General features: G+C 38.1%; 1 protein-coding gene across 16 annotated transcripts in view; it reads right to left on the bottom strand.

The window, feature by feature from the left end:
* Positions 1-18,084, bottom strand: part of TRIP12 (thyroid hormone receptor interactor 12) — a 140,950-nt gene that overhangs the window by 44,624 nt on the left and 78,242 nt on the right. For all 16 annotated transcript variants that reach the window (XM_032400385.1, XM_032400356.1, XM_032400351.1 and 13 more), the window contains 7 exons: positions 16,438-16,521; positions 15,300-15,395; positions 5,940-6,088; positions 2,904-2,939; positions 2,721-2,816; positions 1,753-1,845; positions 1,393-1,554 (listed from right to left, as the gene is read on the bottom strand). In XM_032400385.1, the coding sequence (XP_032256276.1) occupies positions 1,393-1,554; positions 1,753-1,845; positions 2,721-2,816; positions 2,904-2,939; positions 5,940-6,088; positions 15,300-15,395; positions 16,438-16,521 (716 nt within the window). The remainder of the gene's footprint in view (positions 1-1,392; positions 1,555-1,752; positions 1,846-2,720; positions 2,817-2,903; positions 2,940-5,939; positions 6,089-15,299; positions 15,396-16,437; positions 16,522-18,084) is intronic.

The raw sequence follows: 18,084 nt of genomic DNA, 5'->3' as shown, positions 1-18,084 counted from the left end.
TTTGAAAGAGTGCACGTGCACACAAGAGGAGGGAAGAGCAGAGGGAGAGGCAGAAGCAGACTCCACTGAGCAGGGAGCCCAACACAGGACCCTGAGATCATGACCCAAGCCAAAAGGCAGACACTTAACCGACTGAGCCACCCAGGCACCCCTCAGTCCACTAAGTTTTTAAAATTAAATAAGCAAACGGGCGCCTGGGTGGCTCAATCAGTTAAGCATCTGCCTTCGGCTCGGGTCATGATCCTGGGGATCTGGGATCCAGCCTCGCATTGGGCTCCCTGCTCAGCGGGAAGCCTGCTTCTCCCTCTCCCACTCCCCCTGCTTGTGTTCCTTCTCTCACTTTGTCTCTATCAAATAAATATTAAAAAAAAATTTTTTTTAAATAAGCAAACAATGAATGGCACAACTTGTATCTTGATCATCTTAGAAGCAAAACATTTCAGAGTGATTCAATCTTTTTTATAGCTCTCTTACGTAAATCTCTATATAACGTATTCTCTGTACCAAATTTTCCGAAGAAGATTTTAAACACACTTTGCAAAGGTGACTTGGGAGGGGAGTCCAATTTCTAGGGATGCCTGGGTGGCTCAGATGGTTAAGCACCCAACTCTTGATTTCAGCTCTGGTCACAATCTCAGGGTCATGAGATGGAGCCCTGCACCGGGCTCCGTGCTCAGCTTGGAGTCCACCTGAGATTCTCTCTCTCTCCCTCTGCCTCTATCCCTCCCCCCACTCGCTTGTGCACTCTCTCTCTCTCAAAATAAAATCTTCAAGAGTCCGATTTCTAAAAATTTTTAGCAATAACATTTTAAGACATTAATTTATATTAAAAGAAAATTCAATTTCTCTACAATGAGGCTTAAGCTTAACTCATTGTCCTCCATGCCAGATTCTGTAAGCCCTGCTTCTCGTCCTCCATCACCTGGTGTGCCAATTCCATCTCCTAAATAACTGCTCCTGATCTTCTCCAACTTCAGACAGTCAGTCTGCAGTGTCATCTCGCCTCTGATCTTAGCCCACATCCTCCTAGTCTTTCTTGCAGAACCCAATACCTTAGAGGAGAGATGATCACCCCAAAAGGAAACTCTGATCATATCACATAGTAAACACTCAATGTTTGCTGAAATAACAAACTCATCCCTTAACGTCAAAATACATGAAGATATCAAACATATGACATGCTGTCAGTTGGATAAATCCATCAAACTGTATAAAATAACCTAGTATGGTACATGACTGGAACACGGGAAAAAAAAAACCAAACCAAAACATGAATCAGAATATTTCCAATTTATATATCCAGTTGGAAGATTTAAAACCCTAGATGAAACTGGCATTTAAAAAAACATAGTAAAAATGTTTTATGGCACATAAAATAGGCTCATGTTTTACCTGATGGGTTAGCCTTTGGGTAAGCAATGGGAGGGAATCTGCCACAAAATGAAATTCATCTGGCGTGATACTCTGGCAGCAATTGGCTGCAATTGCTAGTGCATTTCTTTGGGCATTTATGCTGAAGAATTCTAGATACAGCAAGCAGTCTGCCAAACCACCCTAAAATATAGAAAACTGTTAAAGTGAAGAAATACCCTCTAACAGCAATTAAAAAAAAAAAAGGTATTAAAAAGTCTAGCGCCGTCACTTTGGAAACAGCACGTGTACCTTACAGATACCGCAGGTGCGGGGCTAGCACAAATGTGGATCTAAAATCCAACCTGAAGTGAAACCGAGTCCTGCAGTAGCAGCACTTACCGCCTGCAGAATGGCTTTACTGTGTCTTCGGGACAACATCTCCAAGGCAGTCAGGGCCTGCTCCGCCACATCGATACACTGAATAACCTGCAGCTGAGGACAGAGAAATAGGTAACTTAAGGCCATCATTCAAGTGCCTTTCCGGGCGCTTACCTTCTACACGAATAAACACAGTATTTTCTCTAATTTCCATCAATCTACACACTGCCTCTAACATGAAACCCACCATAGGAAGCAGTGATTTAGGAGCTTAAGCTGTAACAGTCAATATAGTTTCCTTCCAACTACTTTGTTCTGTTTTAAGACAGAAAAATAGATTTTATATAAACTAAATCCAATTAGGTAACTTTCAATCCTTCTATTTATAATAAATGGGTTGTTTTATATAACAAATTTTAAAAATTCAAGTTTTACACTTACACCATACTCCAAGGTTATCGGATAAGGCCAATTTTATTATACATTAAAAAGAAAAAGGCCCTTAAAACAGACCAAAAACACAACCTACCACAGACCATACGAAAAAATTTCCTTTCTCCACTGACTCACTTTATGACCTTGAACAAGGCACTTTGTCTCAGCCTTCTCAGCTGTAAAATGAGGGTATAAATAGCTATCAACTTCACTGGGATATTTTCTAGAAATAATGAGATTATTTTAATCAAGTGCTTTAAGTTCTTCTCTGAAAGATTTTATATTCATGTGGTAAATGCCATCATTAAAAATCATAAAACTGAAATGATTCTATAAATGCTTTATTAGCATCAACTTTAAACTACTGGTCTGCTAAACACAAGGTATTTTTCTGGAATCTTGGCTAAAAAATATACTTTGACTAGATAATGAATAAAAAGTCTTTTAAGGTGACCTTACAATTCGATGTACTACTTTAGAATTCAGAAGTCCAGAGTCTTCAACTTGATTCCCCTAGGCCTGCTTTCGAACAAGCTGAGCAAAAGCAGGATTACCTTTTCTAAAAAGACGGGAATTGCATCTACTACAACAGCAGATGATCGAGGAAGTGCTTCCATCATGTATGTTAAGGCTCGACAAGCATGGTTCATCTAGAAAACAAGGCAGCACTTTTACTCAGTAAGAACTCAAAATTTAAATCCGGGGTGTTTAAAAAAAAAAATACGCCACATACTTACAATATCGAAATTATGCTCCATCTGAAGTAATGTTATCTGTTAAAAAAAAAAAAAATAACTATTAGAAGCTATCTCTACCCTTAGAGAAGTCCTAGAGGAACTGTTTCTTCCTCTGTGTCAACTGAAATGGAAAGTATTAGTCAAGACCTATTCTTACAAAAATAGTATCAAGTTAAAACCTCGCACACATACAAAAGAAACGATTATATTAAGGATGGCATGATGCTCTGTCTTGGGAACTTTACTAGATAATCATCACCTCTCATGATCCAGGTCAGAAACAAAGCCTTCCTGTTGCTTACAACCAACTGTTCTGGTGCCTATAGCCCTCTCTCAGATGCCCGTTTAACAGACATCAATAAATACTTCATACCTAAAGAAACAGACCAGCAATGCCCTGGCATTTGTTAACAACTGTCCGGACAGACTCAAGACCACTGCTTCAACCCCTGTTGTATAAGCTTCTCTACAAGTTGAGCTAAACACCATTTAACACAGCTGTAAACTTCAAACACATTATTGATCACATCAGAAACTAATTATGCACTAATTAAAACCCAAATTAATATTATTGTGCAAATGCATGAGTGAGTCTAAATATTGGATTTATTTTAGTTTCTCTTGTGGACAAGACCTTAAGCAGATTTCAGCCATGTTTTTCAAAGGCAGAAATTCAAAACTGCTAGGGATATATATGTACTCCATCCTCCTGAAGCAGTCAAAGCTACCAAAGAAATTTCCTATTTGGGGAAGCAATCATTCACTGTCTTCTAGTTCAATGGAAAATTTTAAATGCACTGAATTTAAGCTATAAAGTACCCTTCAAATAAATGTATTTAACAACGAACATCAGATATTCTAATACAATATTCACTTAATAGGAGTGCCTTCTCGGGGTGCCTGGGTGGCTCAGTCGTTAAGTGTCTGCCTTCGGCTCAGATCATGATCCCAGGTCCTGGGATCGAGCCATGCATCGGGCTCCTTGCTCAGACGGGAGCCTGCTTCTCCCTCTCCCACTCCCCCTGCTTGTGTTCCCTCTCTTGCTGTGTCTCTCTCTGTCAAATAAATAAATAAAATCTTAAAAAAAAAAAAATAGGAGTGCCTTCTCAGCTCTGAATTATGCTGGTTAAAGTATATCTACATACTCAAGGTCCTGATCACTTTTTTTGTTAGAACACACACACACTCCCCATTTTGGGGTTCAATGGAATTCAAATCACCTACAACCAGTCATTTGAACACCCACTGTAGATTGAAAGGGGTTGTCACGTTAACAGGAAAAGTAACAAGTTCTCCAATTCTGAAGATGGTATGAACATTATAAGACCATGTTTGGGAAGAACTGCTTTAATTGATTCCTTTTCAACAAAAATTACTATGGTCACACAAGTGAATGGTGACGGATGGATATACATTCACAATATTCAATTTTGATAGAAGATAAATCTGGCCAATTCATTAACAACAGTCAGTATTAATAGCAGGAGCTGACTTACAGAAGGTCTATTAAGCACTTAAATCTAATAAACATCCAGCAAATTAAGTAAATTAGATTATGTGTCAACATTTGTGCTTAGATTTAACAGCATCTTTATTCAACTAATAAAAACCGCATTTTATATAGTATAAACCTAGTTCTTTTTTTTTTTTTAAAGATTTTATTTATTTATTTATTTGGCAGAGAGAGACACAGCGAGAGAGGGAACACAAGCAAGGGAAGTGGGAGAGTTGGAGAAGCAGGCTTCCCGCTGAGCAGGGAGCCCGATGTGGGGCTCAATCCCAGGGCCCTGGGATCATGACCTGAGCTGAAGGCAGACGCTTAATGACTGAGCCACCCAGGCACCCCCCTTTATTATTTTTTAATAAACAATAACATCAACAAAACAAAATAGTTTAATTCAGGAAACAAAACCAGCTCCTGGGGAAATGGGGAGGGGGAGCATGAATATTGATATAGGCAAAATATAAAAACACAAAAACAAATACTGCTTTCATTAAACATTCAGAAATCAACATGCCAGCCCTCATTAGAGTGGAACTGGTAATAGTTAAATGCCAGTTCTCACTATCCAGGTCTGCATGGCAGAAAGTGAAGAAAGTGGTCCATCCTTCTCATCCCTTGCCAGAGCTGAGTTATCCAACAAGAACAAACAAAATAAAGACTATGTCACCTTGTGTTTCAAGGACCTTCATTCAACCGTCTCCACAATGTGATAATGAGATCAACTGAGACAATCTGATAAATCAACTATATTTGTCAACTTTATTTGCTATGTAAACAAAGACTTAACATGATACTTGGTTTTAACTTCCAACATACTCATATGCTCTGAGTATATTCATGGTGTTTATGTTAGTCTTTTGTTAGTATTTCACTCAGACTTAAATTTTAATTTTCAATTATAGCCAATCTCTTTAATCTTGAACTAAGACAACTACCAAGTGCTATTTAAGACTCACTGTGCTCAGGGGCCTACATTTAGTAGTGGCAATTTCTGTTCCCGTTGTTTTCCCATTAAAAAGCTTAAGCAATTAAGATGTTAATAAATTCTAAACATCAAGTCACGACTGTGTTGAAAAATCACTAAAAGGTTTTGTTTCTTTTTATTTTTACTTAACATAAAACCTAAGCTGGACGGATCCACGTGGTATTCTCACTTGGAAGGCGCTGCTGTTGCACCCAATTACCAAACACAAAACCTCTGTGGCCCACAAAGACACCCACAAGTGAGCTGCTTATTACTGGCCATGTATCACCAGTTTAAAAGAGAAAGCATCAAAGTTTAGGTATCACCTGATGGGGCAAACAACTTAAAGTTTAGAACCGGTCATTTTAAGTATCAAGAAATAGTAGTTTTAGAAGTAGTTTAGAAAATTTACAAATTCATCATTAGCAATCACTGACAAGATCTAGAAGCATGAAGTAAAAGCACAAAGCCACACTCTACTATCTTTTAGTTCAAACCGTGTAAATAATCATCATCCTTTCGGCTGCATTCATAGAACTGAGGTAAAACGAGGGGCAAACTCTCTTACCAAAGCTGGAACGACACTCTTGACAGGAAACCCTCCCAGCGTCTCCTCATTTCCCATAACCAATAACTGACACATTTCAATAACTGCCTGGAGTTGCTGGCTTTCATCACTTGCTTGTAGTCCTTGCAGAAGCTGCTGGGCCTTGGAGCCTTCAGAGGGAGGGAAAAAAATCATTACTTTTAAACATTTAAGGAAATTATGAGTAGGTCTAAGCCGTGACTCTACCTGGTAGCTGGCTGCTTATCTTTCCATCCCAGTGAAAGGCTGGGTCTACAGACCTACAGGGTTAAGACAGGCTGCTGATAACTGAAGACACAATTAAATCGGCTGAATTTATCCTACCTTACAGTGATCTCACAGTATTTATAGATTTTTGTCTTTTAATTTTTCTTTTAAAATGATACAATTGATTGGCTCTTACTAGCAAAAATAAAAAAATATCCATAAGACTAATATGAATTGTTACCTCTGACAGAATTACTTTTACATACAGAGTGAGCAAAAGCTTTCTGCAGGAATAACAACCTGTTAAACAGTGATGCCCAGTCTTCAGTGAAAATCCACATCCTCCTGAAGTCCTGCTCAGAATAAATGGAATCCTGGTAACAGTGGAAGGGCAAGAAAATAAAGGCAAACAGAGCAATGTACCTAACAGAAGAGAATGAAGTATTTCTAAAAACAGCAAAAGACTGGCCTTTTCACCTCCTCTCATTCCCTGTGCAGATGACTTCCACTTTTAAGGCTCAAATCCAATGCCCAAAGAACTGAAAAACGCTAAGATTCAACTCCCACAGGGAAAGACTGTGGTCAGTGAGCTGGATAACATACTCAAAAATAAACGCCACAAAGGTGTTCCAAATTTTCATGAACACCTTCCTACTTGAAACCATGATTAACTCAATTAACACTTACCAATTACAGCCAACGCTACTTTTAAGCCCTTCCTCTTCCTATACCTTCTCAGATTCCTGTCTGCATATGGGATTTGTCCGCTTCCATGTCATTAGTGAAACAGCTTAGAAATGCCAAATACTTAGAAACTGTCAATGAATGTGGAATTCATATGAAAACCAAGGTGTTTTTATTTCAATTAAGTTACAGTGATCTTCCTGGAAGGCATAGCCTTTCAAAGGGGACACACGGTGATCGTTGCATACAAGATCTATTTTTTCTCTGCTATGTAAGACTGGCTAATGAATTGCATATAACTATTACTGCCTACCTACCTTTACCATAACTAAGAGTAAACTCAAAAATATATTGCAAAAAGTCAAGTTTTCAGATGGCTGCCGTCTTTAAAATTTTCAAGCTAAATAGGAGTTCCACTTAGAGCAGGCCTATCATTTTTGCGTTGAAATGTGAAAGGCAAAACAAATGAAGGGAAAGTAAACTCTTGAAAACAGAAGAATCCTCGGTTGCTTCTAGATTTGCTTTTAAATGATGAAATAGTTCATGTATTCAACTAGCACAACCACCCAAAATAGGAAAAACTAACACATCCACAGGATGTTTTATAAACATGGAAGCTGGCAATTAAAGGACAGAGATCATGTTAGCATGATCAAAAGATACCACTGAACCTTAAACCAAACTGAAAATGACAATAACAAGCAAAAGCCATAATTTATGCTCTGATCAGTCAATTTTGGTTTTAGAGTCACTTATACTCTTAAAAATTACTAAGGAGCCCCAAAGCACCTTTGTCTATGTGACTTACATCTAACTTATATTTATAAATGCATCTGGGATTAAGAGAGAAAAACCAAATACTCGATTAATTCATTACATATTAATATAAACAAAGTTTTGTGAAAACCACCATATTTTCTAAAACAAAAAAATTCACGTGATGAGCACCGTTATAATTTTTTTGTTGCAAATCATTTAAATGTCAGGCTTTATTAAAGAAAAACAGCAGTATGACCACTTCTGCATCTATTCTCAATCTGTGTCAACATTATTTGAGATGAAGAATGCGGAAAACATGGGCCTAGCTTTTTCACAAAAACTATTAAGAAGACATACACTTACTGGTAAAGACAGTAAAATTAATAACTTTGTTTAACAAGGGCATCCTTACATAAAAATGGAATTTTTTTTTTTAAGATTTTATTTATTTATTTGACAGAGAGAGACACAGTGAGAGAGGGAACACAAGCAGGGAGAGTGAGAGAGGAAGCAGGCTTCCCGCTGAGCAGGGAGCCCGATGCGGGGCTCGATCCCAGCACCCTGGGATCATGACCTGAGCTGAAGGCAGACGCTTAACGACTGAGCCACAGTGGAATTATTTTTAGTAGGAGCATTTGGCATTGAAGAATACAATGACTGCTAGTGCTGTTTGGAACCACTGCTTTCATTCTTTCAATAACGTAACAACAGTTTTTACCCACCACAGCTTTTGCAACATCAACAAAATTCAAACAACAATGTAGAAAAGGAAAAACTTTACCAATCATTACTAGAGTTTTGACCAATGGATTCAATGTTAGGGTCTCAGGAACCCCAAGCAAGCCACAGACCACACTTTGAGAAGCACTATCACAGATCAAGGGTTGGAAGGCAAACATTTGCTATAAAGAACCAGATAGTAACTATTTTGGGCTTTGCAAGCCATAGGGTCTCTGTTGCAAATATTCAACCCTAGCACAAAAGCAGAACAGACACTACAAAAACAGATAAGCATGGCTGTATACCAATAAAACTTTATTTATGAACACTACAATTTCAATTTCATTTAATTTTCACATCTCACAAAATATTATTTTTAAATTTTTTTCAGCCATTTAAAAATATAAAAATCATGCTTAGTTCACAGGCTCTATAAAACCGAGCAGGAGGCTGAATTTGGCCCTTGGGCAGGAGTTTGCCAACTGCTGATACGAACGGGAGAGAGAACCCATAGCACTTCAGGGAGTCACAGGAAGATGATGTTTCTGACTGAATTGGTCCCAACGGACATCCGCCCAGTTCTGGAGCTGTGAAGAGGGCTGGAGCTGAATCAGAAGTTTTGGTAAGACAGAAAAAAAGCTTATGAAGTCTCATGGTGCTCAGAAGACAAAGGCCCTACAGAGGGAGGAGGCCTGCCTCAAACACACACAGCTAGTCGGTTCTACGCCCAGGACATCTGTGACATCTTGGAAACTGCATAATGAATAAAGTCTAAGTAGACAAAGACTTGCAAGGTTCTCAATCTCAACATACAAACAGGGATGAGCCACAGGTGAGAGGAGTCACACAAAAACTGCAATTCTGGTCAAAACAAGCTAAAGCCCCGACTAACACAAAATGATCAGCTTCTAACCCTTTATATGTCAATACAGAAAAGGGAGAAACAATGTTACGGTACATAACATTATTGAGCCTCCTCAGTTCTTTTATACAAAATGTCCAGCACATAAACAACTACTAGATATATGAAGAAACAGGAAAATGTGACTAATAATCAAGAGAGAGGGGCGCCTGGGTGGCTCAGTCAGTTAAGTATCTGTCTCTTGGTTTCGGCTCAGGTCATAATCTCAGGGTCTTGAGATCAAGGCCCGCATGGCTACACACTCAGCGTGGAGTCTGCTTGAGGATTTCCTTCCCTCTCCCTCTGCCCCTGGCCCGCTTGCATGCTCTTTCTGTCTCTAAAATAAATAAATCTTTAAAAAAAAAAGGGGGGGGGGGAGAAGAAGGAAGGGGGGAATAGAAGCAGACCACAACCATTAGAATTATAAGACTATTTTATAACAATGATTAATAAACAGCGAATATAACCAAAGATGGACAAAATAGGTAAGTATGTAAAGAAATTCAACAGAAAACTGGAATCTACAAAACAAAACCAAGTAACTGTCCAGAATTGGAAAACATAATATCTGAAATGGTGGGTTTACGAAGAGATTAAAGATGACAGCGGAAAAAAAGAATTAGTGAATCTGAAAACTGTCCAATAGAAAGCTTTCAAACTGGACAAAGAGAAAAAAATAAAATAGAGCCAGAGAAATATGCGGATGAAGCCCAAAGTTTGAAGATGTATGATCTTGATACTCCTGGAAGGAAAGGAAGAATACCTGAAGAAATAAGGAGAAAAGAGAAGTAGTATTTCATGAGATAATGGCAAAGTATTTTCCAAAGCTGATGAAAGGTATCAAACTCACAGATTCAAATGGTCAGTGAAACCTAAGCAAACGAAAAATAAGACCTAATTAGGCTTAATATAAGTAAATTAAAAATATTTTGAAAAAGCAAATCTTTTTTTTGACAGAGACTATGAGTCTCCATGCTGAGCGCAAAGCAGAGCCCAATGAAGGCCTCGATCTCATGACCCTGATATCATGACCTGCGTGTCGAAATTAAGAGTTGGACGCTTAGCCCACTGAGCCAGCCAGGCACCCCCAAAAAGCAAATCTTATAAGAAGCCAGAGGAAAAAAGACATTGCCTTGAAAGGGCACCAGTAAGACTTTTAAACAGAAGACATGCAAAGTGCTAAAATGAGAATTTTATAGCTGGGGAAAATAGCATCTCAAAATTAAGGCAAATCAAGGACTTCTCAAAAGCAGAGAAAAGTCATTACTAGCACCACTCATTCACCACATGGAGAAAAAAAAAAGTTCTTCTAAAGAGAAGTGAAACAACTCTGATTAGAAGAGAGAAACTGCAGGAAGGAATTAAGAGCACTGAAAACAGGATGTGTATGTGGACAAAGGAATATGGATAATCTAAAACAATAATTAGGTCCTATTGTGTTTATAACACATGTATACGTAAAACAAATTAAAACAATAGTATAAAGGATGGCAGAAGGTAAAAAGAGTTTAACTATTACACAGTTCTTATACTGATCAGGATGTGATAAAGTATTAATATAAGGTAAGCTATAATAAACCAAGGACATGCATTAAAATCTCTATAGTAACCACTAACAGACATCTTACAGGGGTATAGAACTAAAAAATTAGAAGACAAAAACGGGTAAAAAGGGCCCCTGGGTGGCTCAGACAGTTAAACATCTGCCTTGGGCTTGGGTCCTGATCCCAGGATCCTGGGATCGAGCCCCACATCGGGGTCCCTGCTTGGTGGGCAGGCTGCTTCTCCCTTTCCCTCTCCCCCTGCTTGTGCTTCCTCTCCCTCTCCCTGTCTGTCAAATAAATAAATAAATAAACCTTTAAAAAGAAGAAGGAAAAAAAAAAGGCACCATTCTGTTTGTTATACATGACTGGAAGAAATGCAAAACGGTACAGCTCCAAAGAGCTGATTTACAACAATTTATACCAAAGATAACGCAGGAAAAAATACGAAAGCTGTGTTTTACTGCAACACAACCAAGACTGGAAATAACCTGAATGTCCAATAGGGGCATGCTAAATAAACCCTGCATCCCCGCAGGGGAACACTAGGACTGCTCTACAAAAGGAATACGGAATCTCCTCTCTCTCTCTCCAGCAGCTATAGGAAGTGATCACCAAAATACTGTTAAAGGCAACCTAAAGTGTATAAAGTTTACTACTCTTATCTTAAAAAGGCAGCATGTGTGGAGCAGATAATATGAATTTGTTGTTTTCTTAAGTAAATAACAGAGGGACAAGCCATGAAAGTAACAAAGGCTATTTGTCTGGGAGGAGGAAGCAGGGTAAAGGGAATAGCAAAAGAAGGTAAGACTTCCCTAAATATACCTTATTTGTAGATTAGACTTTCTAAACCATGTAAACATCCCATAAGGATAAAATCGAAGTTAAAATTTAAAAGCAATCTCGAGAAATTAGAAGCAAATCAAGTAAATGAACCAAACCAACTTGGTGGCCTGAATAAAGAGAAGAAATCATTTCAAATGACTTTAAAATACAGAAACTTGACCACAAAATGAGCCCCCAAGAACACCAAAAACAAAGACTGTTGAAAAATTAAAACTCTCAATAATATTACCTTTGGTGTTAAGTTGGAATTTTGTATTGTAGGAGAATGCAAATTAAGTGACTATGTTACTATCATTGGGAACTGGAACTTTTGGCTTGGGAGAAAGAAGATACAAGATAAAGGCAGATAAGAACCTCGCAGCCCTAAATTTGAATTCGCATTAAAAGCAAAAACTCATGATTTTATTTTAAAAGATAAAATACAATTATTTCCTAGGTTTGTTCATTACACGTGTCAAATAACAATGATCACCCCAGGGGTACCTGGGTGGCTCAGTCAGTTATGGGGTTATGTTTCCGGACTCTTGGTTTTGACTCAGGTTTTGATCTTGAGCCCAGCATCAGTGCCTCAGGTCGGAGTAGGCTTCAGATTCTTGCTCCCTGCCCCCTCCCCGCTCACACACTCATGCTCTTCACCCCCCTCAAATAAATAAAATCTTTAAAAAAAAAAAAACAAAAAAACACCCCAGTAGCAATGAGTAGACCTAGACCCTGGACTATGAACTCTATAAATACTATTTCATATAAAAGAGACCAGGGTGTTCTCTGAGAAAATCCCTAATTTCAGGGTGTTCTCTGAGAAAATCCCTGGGGTGGGGGTTTTGACCCTGACATATCAGAAAAGAAGTTATCAAAAACTACTGGTGACATTATCAAAAAGATTCAGAAGCCAACCCCCAAAAGATGCCATCATCCAATGATAGGACAATTTAATAATCAAATAATCTCTGAAATGTCTCCACCTGACAGTGATATTTAAAAAGAACAATAATGGCATTTTGGAGGATGCAAAAACTAACTATTTTCCAAACTGGTAAATAATGGGGAGAAATCCGTTTTTCCTATACCAGTTATTCTCCTAACAAAACAGAAGGGAGATACTAATATATTTCTACTAAATTATCTCTTTTACTTCTAATAAATGAAGTCTGGTCATTAGATGTGAAGTGCTATCATTTTATAATCCCTGTCATGTAGGCACCCAGTTTTGACGGCTTAAGAGACGATCAGACTTTATGTGCCTCCTAGTATTAGCACACACTACCACCTTTGCTTAGTCTTTCCCCACCAAGAAAATAATCAAACCTGAATCTGAAAAAGCCTCTAGATCCAAACACCAGTTTATAAAGAAGTACACTTATGACACTTGAGAGAAGGAAACTTGACACTCATTGGACAGCTATTATTAAAGAAAGTATTAGTTTATTTTTCAGGTATGATAATGGTAATCTGGGGGGGGTCTGTTTTAATGCGCATTATCTCGAGCTCCATGTTTGTAGACAATTTTATATATAATGTCTGGGATTTGTTTCCCACAATGTGGGAGGAGGGCTGTGGGTAAGGGTAAAGCCAAAGACTGGCCATACAGCAGGCATCGCTGAACTGGATCCTGGGCGGGGGAGACGACACCCGACAGACACTGTTGTCTACTCTGGTTCTATCTTATTACATTAATTTCATGTGCAATGGTCAACCCTTAATATGAATTTGAGATGATTTAATGTTAATACTCTTAACAGCCTTCTCCAAGAAATAAATGAAGTAGTGAAATCAAACTTCTCTCAAGAAAAAAAAAAAGAACAATGTATTAACCGATGGCTATATATAGATATTTTGATCCTGATTCAAATAAAAAAAAATTGTAAATGGATTTATGAGAGGCCTAGAACATTTGCACTCTAAACAGGCACCTAGTAAAAGTAAGGATTCCTCTTAACATAACCACAATACTGTCTAAAATTTTTTTGTCCTTATAGTTACAAATTAAATGACATGCAAATGAAATGATGTGTAGGACTGCCTTAAAATTAATCGTGGGGATGGCGAGAATGAGAACATTAACTGAAACAATAGTTGCTGGGGATTGATAATTGTTGATGGGTTCATGGAGGTTATTCTACTACTATATTCTCAAATTTGCATATATTTATCTTTTTTATAACACATATCATGTCATTGCCCTTTCTAAATCCTTCAATGGTTCCCGAGTACAGTTATTAGGTTAAATCCCATATTTGCCGCCGGCCTGCCAAGCCCTCCATGACCTAGTGAGTATCTATCCCTCTCAGATTTCATCTTCTACCACTTCACTCTTTCCACAGGCCCCTCTTGCTTTTTCTCAACATGCCAAGCTAAGTCCCACCTCTGGTGGTGCACTTCATCTTCCCTCAGACCTGTGCAGGGCTGGTTTCCTCACCTCATTTAGGTACCCACGAATTCACCCTGCCTCAGAGAAGGTTTCTCTAACCAAGCTAAGTATATCCCCTCACCAGCCAACCTACATCCTTACTTTGTTTTGTTTTCCTCCATAGCATTAGCACTACCTGAAATTTTTTCTATTATAAAACTGTCTTCTTTATCGCCAGGGTCACCCTCTAGAGTGGAAGCTCCATGTGGGAAACAACTCTGTACTACCCTCTTCATGACTCAGGACAATCCCAGTACCTAATAAATGACACTAAATAAGAATCCTCCTTCAAGGGTTCATGAGAACTTCGCAACAGGGTACGTTATCTGAGAGCTGAGTGTCACGGCAGCAAAAGCAAAACCAAACCAAACCAAAAATACCAGCTGCTTCTTAAATTTCTGTCAAATGCTAAGGCCAGAAACTTGAAAAGGACTTAAGTATAAATACACATATGTGAGCTTATGTCCACACATTTAAAAAAAACCAACCCAACAACTTGGAATATTTGATGGAAAATTGTATGAGCACATATTAGTAAGGTAAGAGTTAATAGACTTCAGTTAACACTTTAGAAATGTTGAAATTAATAAAGACTGAAATCTAAAAATACCTGCTGATTCTTTGAAAACATTATCAATGGAGTTATTAAAAAAATGCTTAAATGTAAATTTTGTTTAAGGAAGCTAAAGATAGTATTCTATACCAGAAAGAATTTAACTGGATTTGTAATTATGCAAAAGTTATTCTTGTTACTGAGTCACTGTTTTGTCTACCATACATGACAAGATCTCTGGATTATAATATGTTAATTTGATTAAATGAGTCTAGCGACTGGTAATTCTGCTAAGAAATCTTTTCTCTCCGGCTCACTCTACAATTGACTGTCTTACATACGGATTGAATATTATGCCACAAAAAATTCAAAGATTCAAATCTATGCAAATCATGCAATCAGATGCTACAATATAATCAATGTAATCATCTGAGATTCTTTACTATGCTAGAGTTAAACAAAGATTTAATCTTGCCGAAACTCTGGATGATTTTCTAATGACTCCAATCCAGTAATCAAAAATAAAAGTACAGAAGAACCTAGAGTTGCTGGGTTTAAAGGCAAGAATGTGCACAAACCCTATTTTTTAAAACAGGTTAAAGTTCATGAAAACCTCCTTATAGGAAAGCCTCTTTACAGCTATAGATAAACAGTAAAAACAGCACTCACCTAATTATTAAAGGTTTTTGCGGGGGGGGGGGGGAATTTAAGAGTATTCACTTACTAGCTCCGCTTCCAATTGTTCTATGGAAAAGTTGCGACATCCGAGGACCGAGTGGGCCAAACAGATGAGGAGGAAGACCCCTGGCCTCTAACAAAGCTGAAGAAAAAAGAAAGGCATGAGGAATAGTTGAATTGTAAATGCAGTTGATCTTATGTAAAAATTTCAAGTACTGATTCATCTCACATGATTTAGACAATGTTACTTTCCATTTTTATCTTTAGAAGAAACTAAACTTTCAAGACCACTCTTAAGATATTAATTAATATAAGTTACAACACCCATGTGCTAGTTTCAAGGCATCTTAGGTTTTATGGTGATACTAAATATCAGTGCCAGAGGGGACTGTATGAAATGATCCAAGAATAACCCAGAGTAAGTATTTACTTTGAAGAAATTATAGGTTAAGCACCCTTGTGTTGCTTTCTCTCTGATATTGGTCATGAGATCTTCTAAAAAACATATGGAAAAATTATTTTTATCAGGTCCAATAGGTGAAAAAAAATGTGTTCATGAGACTTCTAGTGGAAAAGAGACTGCTGTAAATTACTTTAGGAACTTAAAAGCAATCTGAAAGTGCTTTATAAATAATGTTTCTCGTAAGCCTCACACTGCGGATCTATCACGTAAACCAACTGTCTGAAGACAACAAAAATACATACCCACCCATTTGTAAAGAGCATATACATAATATAAGGCTGCTTTTTTAAAAGCACAACATTAAAATACCTGGTGTTTAGGTATACACTTTACATTTATTTTAAAATAGGTGACCAAGAACACAGCAAAAGCACCCCACTGGGATGCATTACGTTTGCAGGTACCAGAGAACATCATATTAAGCTATCCCCTTTTCAAGATCTTCCTTAATTCATTTCCAGCTATACAAGCAACCATAGTAGAGAACATTTTAAAAACAAAGAATACATACATAACATTTTGTCTAAACAGTAAAAATAGAGAGCCAGACAGATCATCTTCCAAATCCAAATCATCACAAATAAGAAGTTTTTATGAGTACAGGCATTGCTAGAGTATGTTTAAATGAGCTTATCCGAATTAATTTCAACAAAGAACAGAAGTCACAGGCAGCCTCTGATAATGGTTTCTTATTTCTTGTAAGCTCCTTAACTGTCTTTACCTTGTAATCGTCCCATCTCGGAATCATCGGATTCACTTTCCCCAGAGGTGGTCATGCCCACAGCCCCTGCAACAGAACTAGAGGCTTCAAGAGGGGAGGGGAGGGGGGAGAAAAGAAGGTGAGGGTTAGGAGAGGAACATTCAAACTCATGATGTCTGGTTTATCTTAAAAAAAAGAGCAGAGTTTTACAGACTACCGCGAATAAAGGCAATTAAATGTGTCTGCCCGTTGCACACTCAGCTGTTCTAGATTTCATCCTGTAGCTTCTATGAACAATAGGATGGTTCAACTATCTCAGTGTTCAACAAGCATAAAAATAACAACCTTTACATTTCTTCCATACATGGCTTTGACAGATTCCTCATGCCTCTGAAACTGTTCCTAAATTAAGTCTTGTCCTGAAGTCATCTACCAAAAGTCCATGAAGATCACACTGCCAAAACCGCCATGAGGTTTACTAGATGGGCAGGCAGCCACAAACAGGACAGAAAGCAAAGCTGACATCTGGGGGAAAAGCTCCATGCCAACGTGTGTCTTCTTCAGTCGGCCTTACTCCTGGGCTGCAGTCTTGACACAATCACTTAGACTTTTTCTCTAAGAGCACGCAGATAATACCCTTCTTATTTCCAGGGCAAAATACTGAAGATACACGTTACAACCAACAGCAAAGCACTGAAGTACAAAATAGCGGACAACTAGGATGTCAAAACAAGTGCAGAAAAAAGAGTTCAGATTTAGAAGGATTCTACTACCCAAAAAGCTAACCTGAGCAATAATTCAGTCTAAGCAAAGAGAGGCTGATTCTATTATGAATCTGACCAGACAAAACTATATTCCTTTAAAACCAGCAGTTTTACTGTTCCTCCTCTCAGTGTCTCTTGAGTCTTTAAGCATTTTTTCTATACAATTAACCCGTGTATGACCACATTATCCACAATACCCTAAACCCTCACACTCTCCAGATAACGACAAAAGATCAGCCCAGAACGTTTTTTATTGTTAAAAGCACATGGATAAAATGTGAACTTACAGAGCTTTTCTGAAGAGATGCTAATAAACAAGCCACCAACTGTATTATTTTCTTAATAGTTTTCTTCACACCTCATTAAGTATCTTCTATGATTTCACTGGGATTTTAAAAAATTCATACAAAAATGTATGGCTTAAGAACAGGAGTCAGCAAACTGTGGCCCACAGGCCAAATTCAATCCAGCACATCATTTTGTAAATAACATTTTATTAAAACACAGCCAAACTCATTGTTTTACACACTGTGGCTGCTTTCCTGCTACAACCCCAGAGCTGGGTTTTAGTTCCAACAGAGCCTGCATGAAGCCTAAAACATCAACTATCTGGCCCTTCACAGGCAAGGTTAGCCCCTGGCTTATACTTACAGGTTAGCCAGAAATGCTAGTATTAAAGTGTATCAGTTTAACAAAATCCACACTTCTGGGGAAGAAAAAAGAATAACTACACTCGAGGACGCTGCTTACACGTGGCATTTATGAAACGCTTACCATCTGCAGACTGGGTCTATCTGTTTCCTTACGAGGCACTGTAAGCTTTTTCACACTCGTGAGGTAACTGAGGCCTTGTGACTTTGAGTGTACTTGCCCAAGGTCAGACAGCTACCCACAGATCAGAGAT

Source organism: Phoca vitulina, unplaced genomic scaffold (assembly GCF_004348235.1).
Source record: "Phoca vitulina isolate PV1807 unplaced genomic scaffold, GSC_HSeal_1.0 scaffold1, whole genome shotgun sequence".
Taxonomy (NCBI): Eukaryota; Metazoa; Chordata; class Mammalia; order Carnivora; family Phocidae; genus Phoca; species Phoca vitulina.
This window is presented reverse-complemented; position numbering and strand designations above follow the sequence as displayed.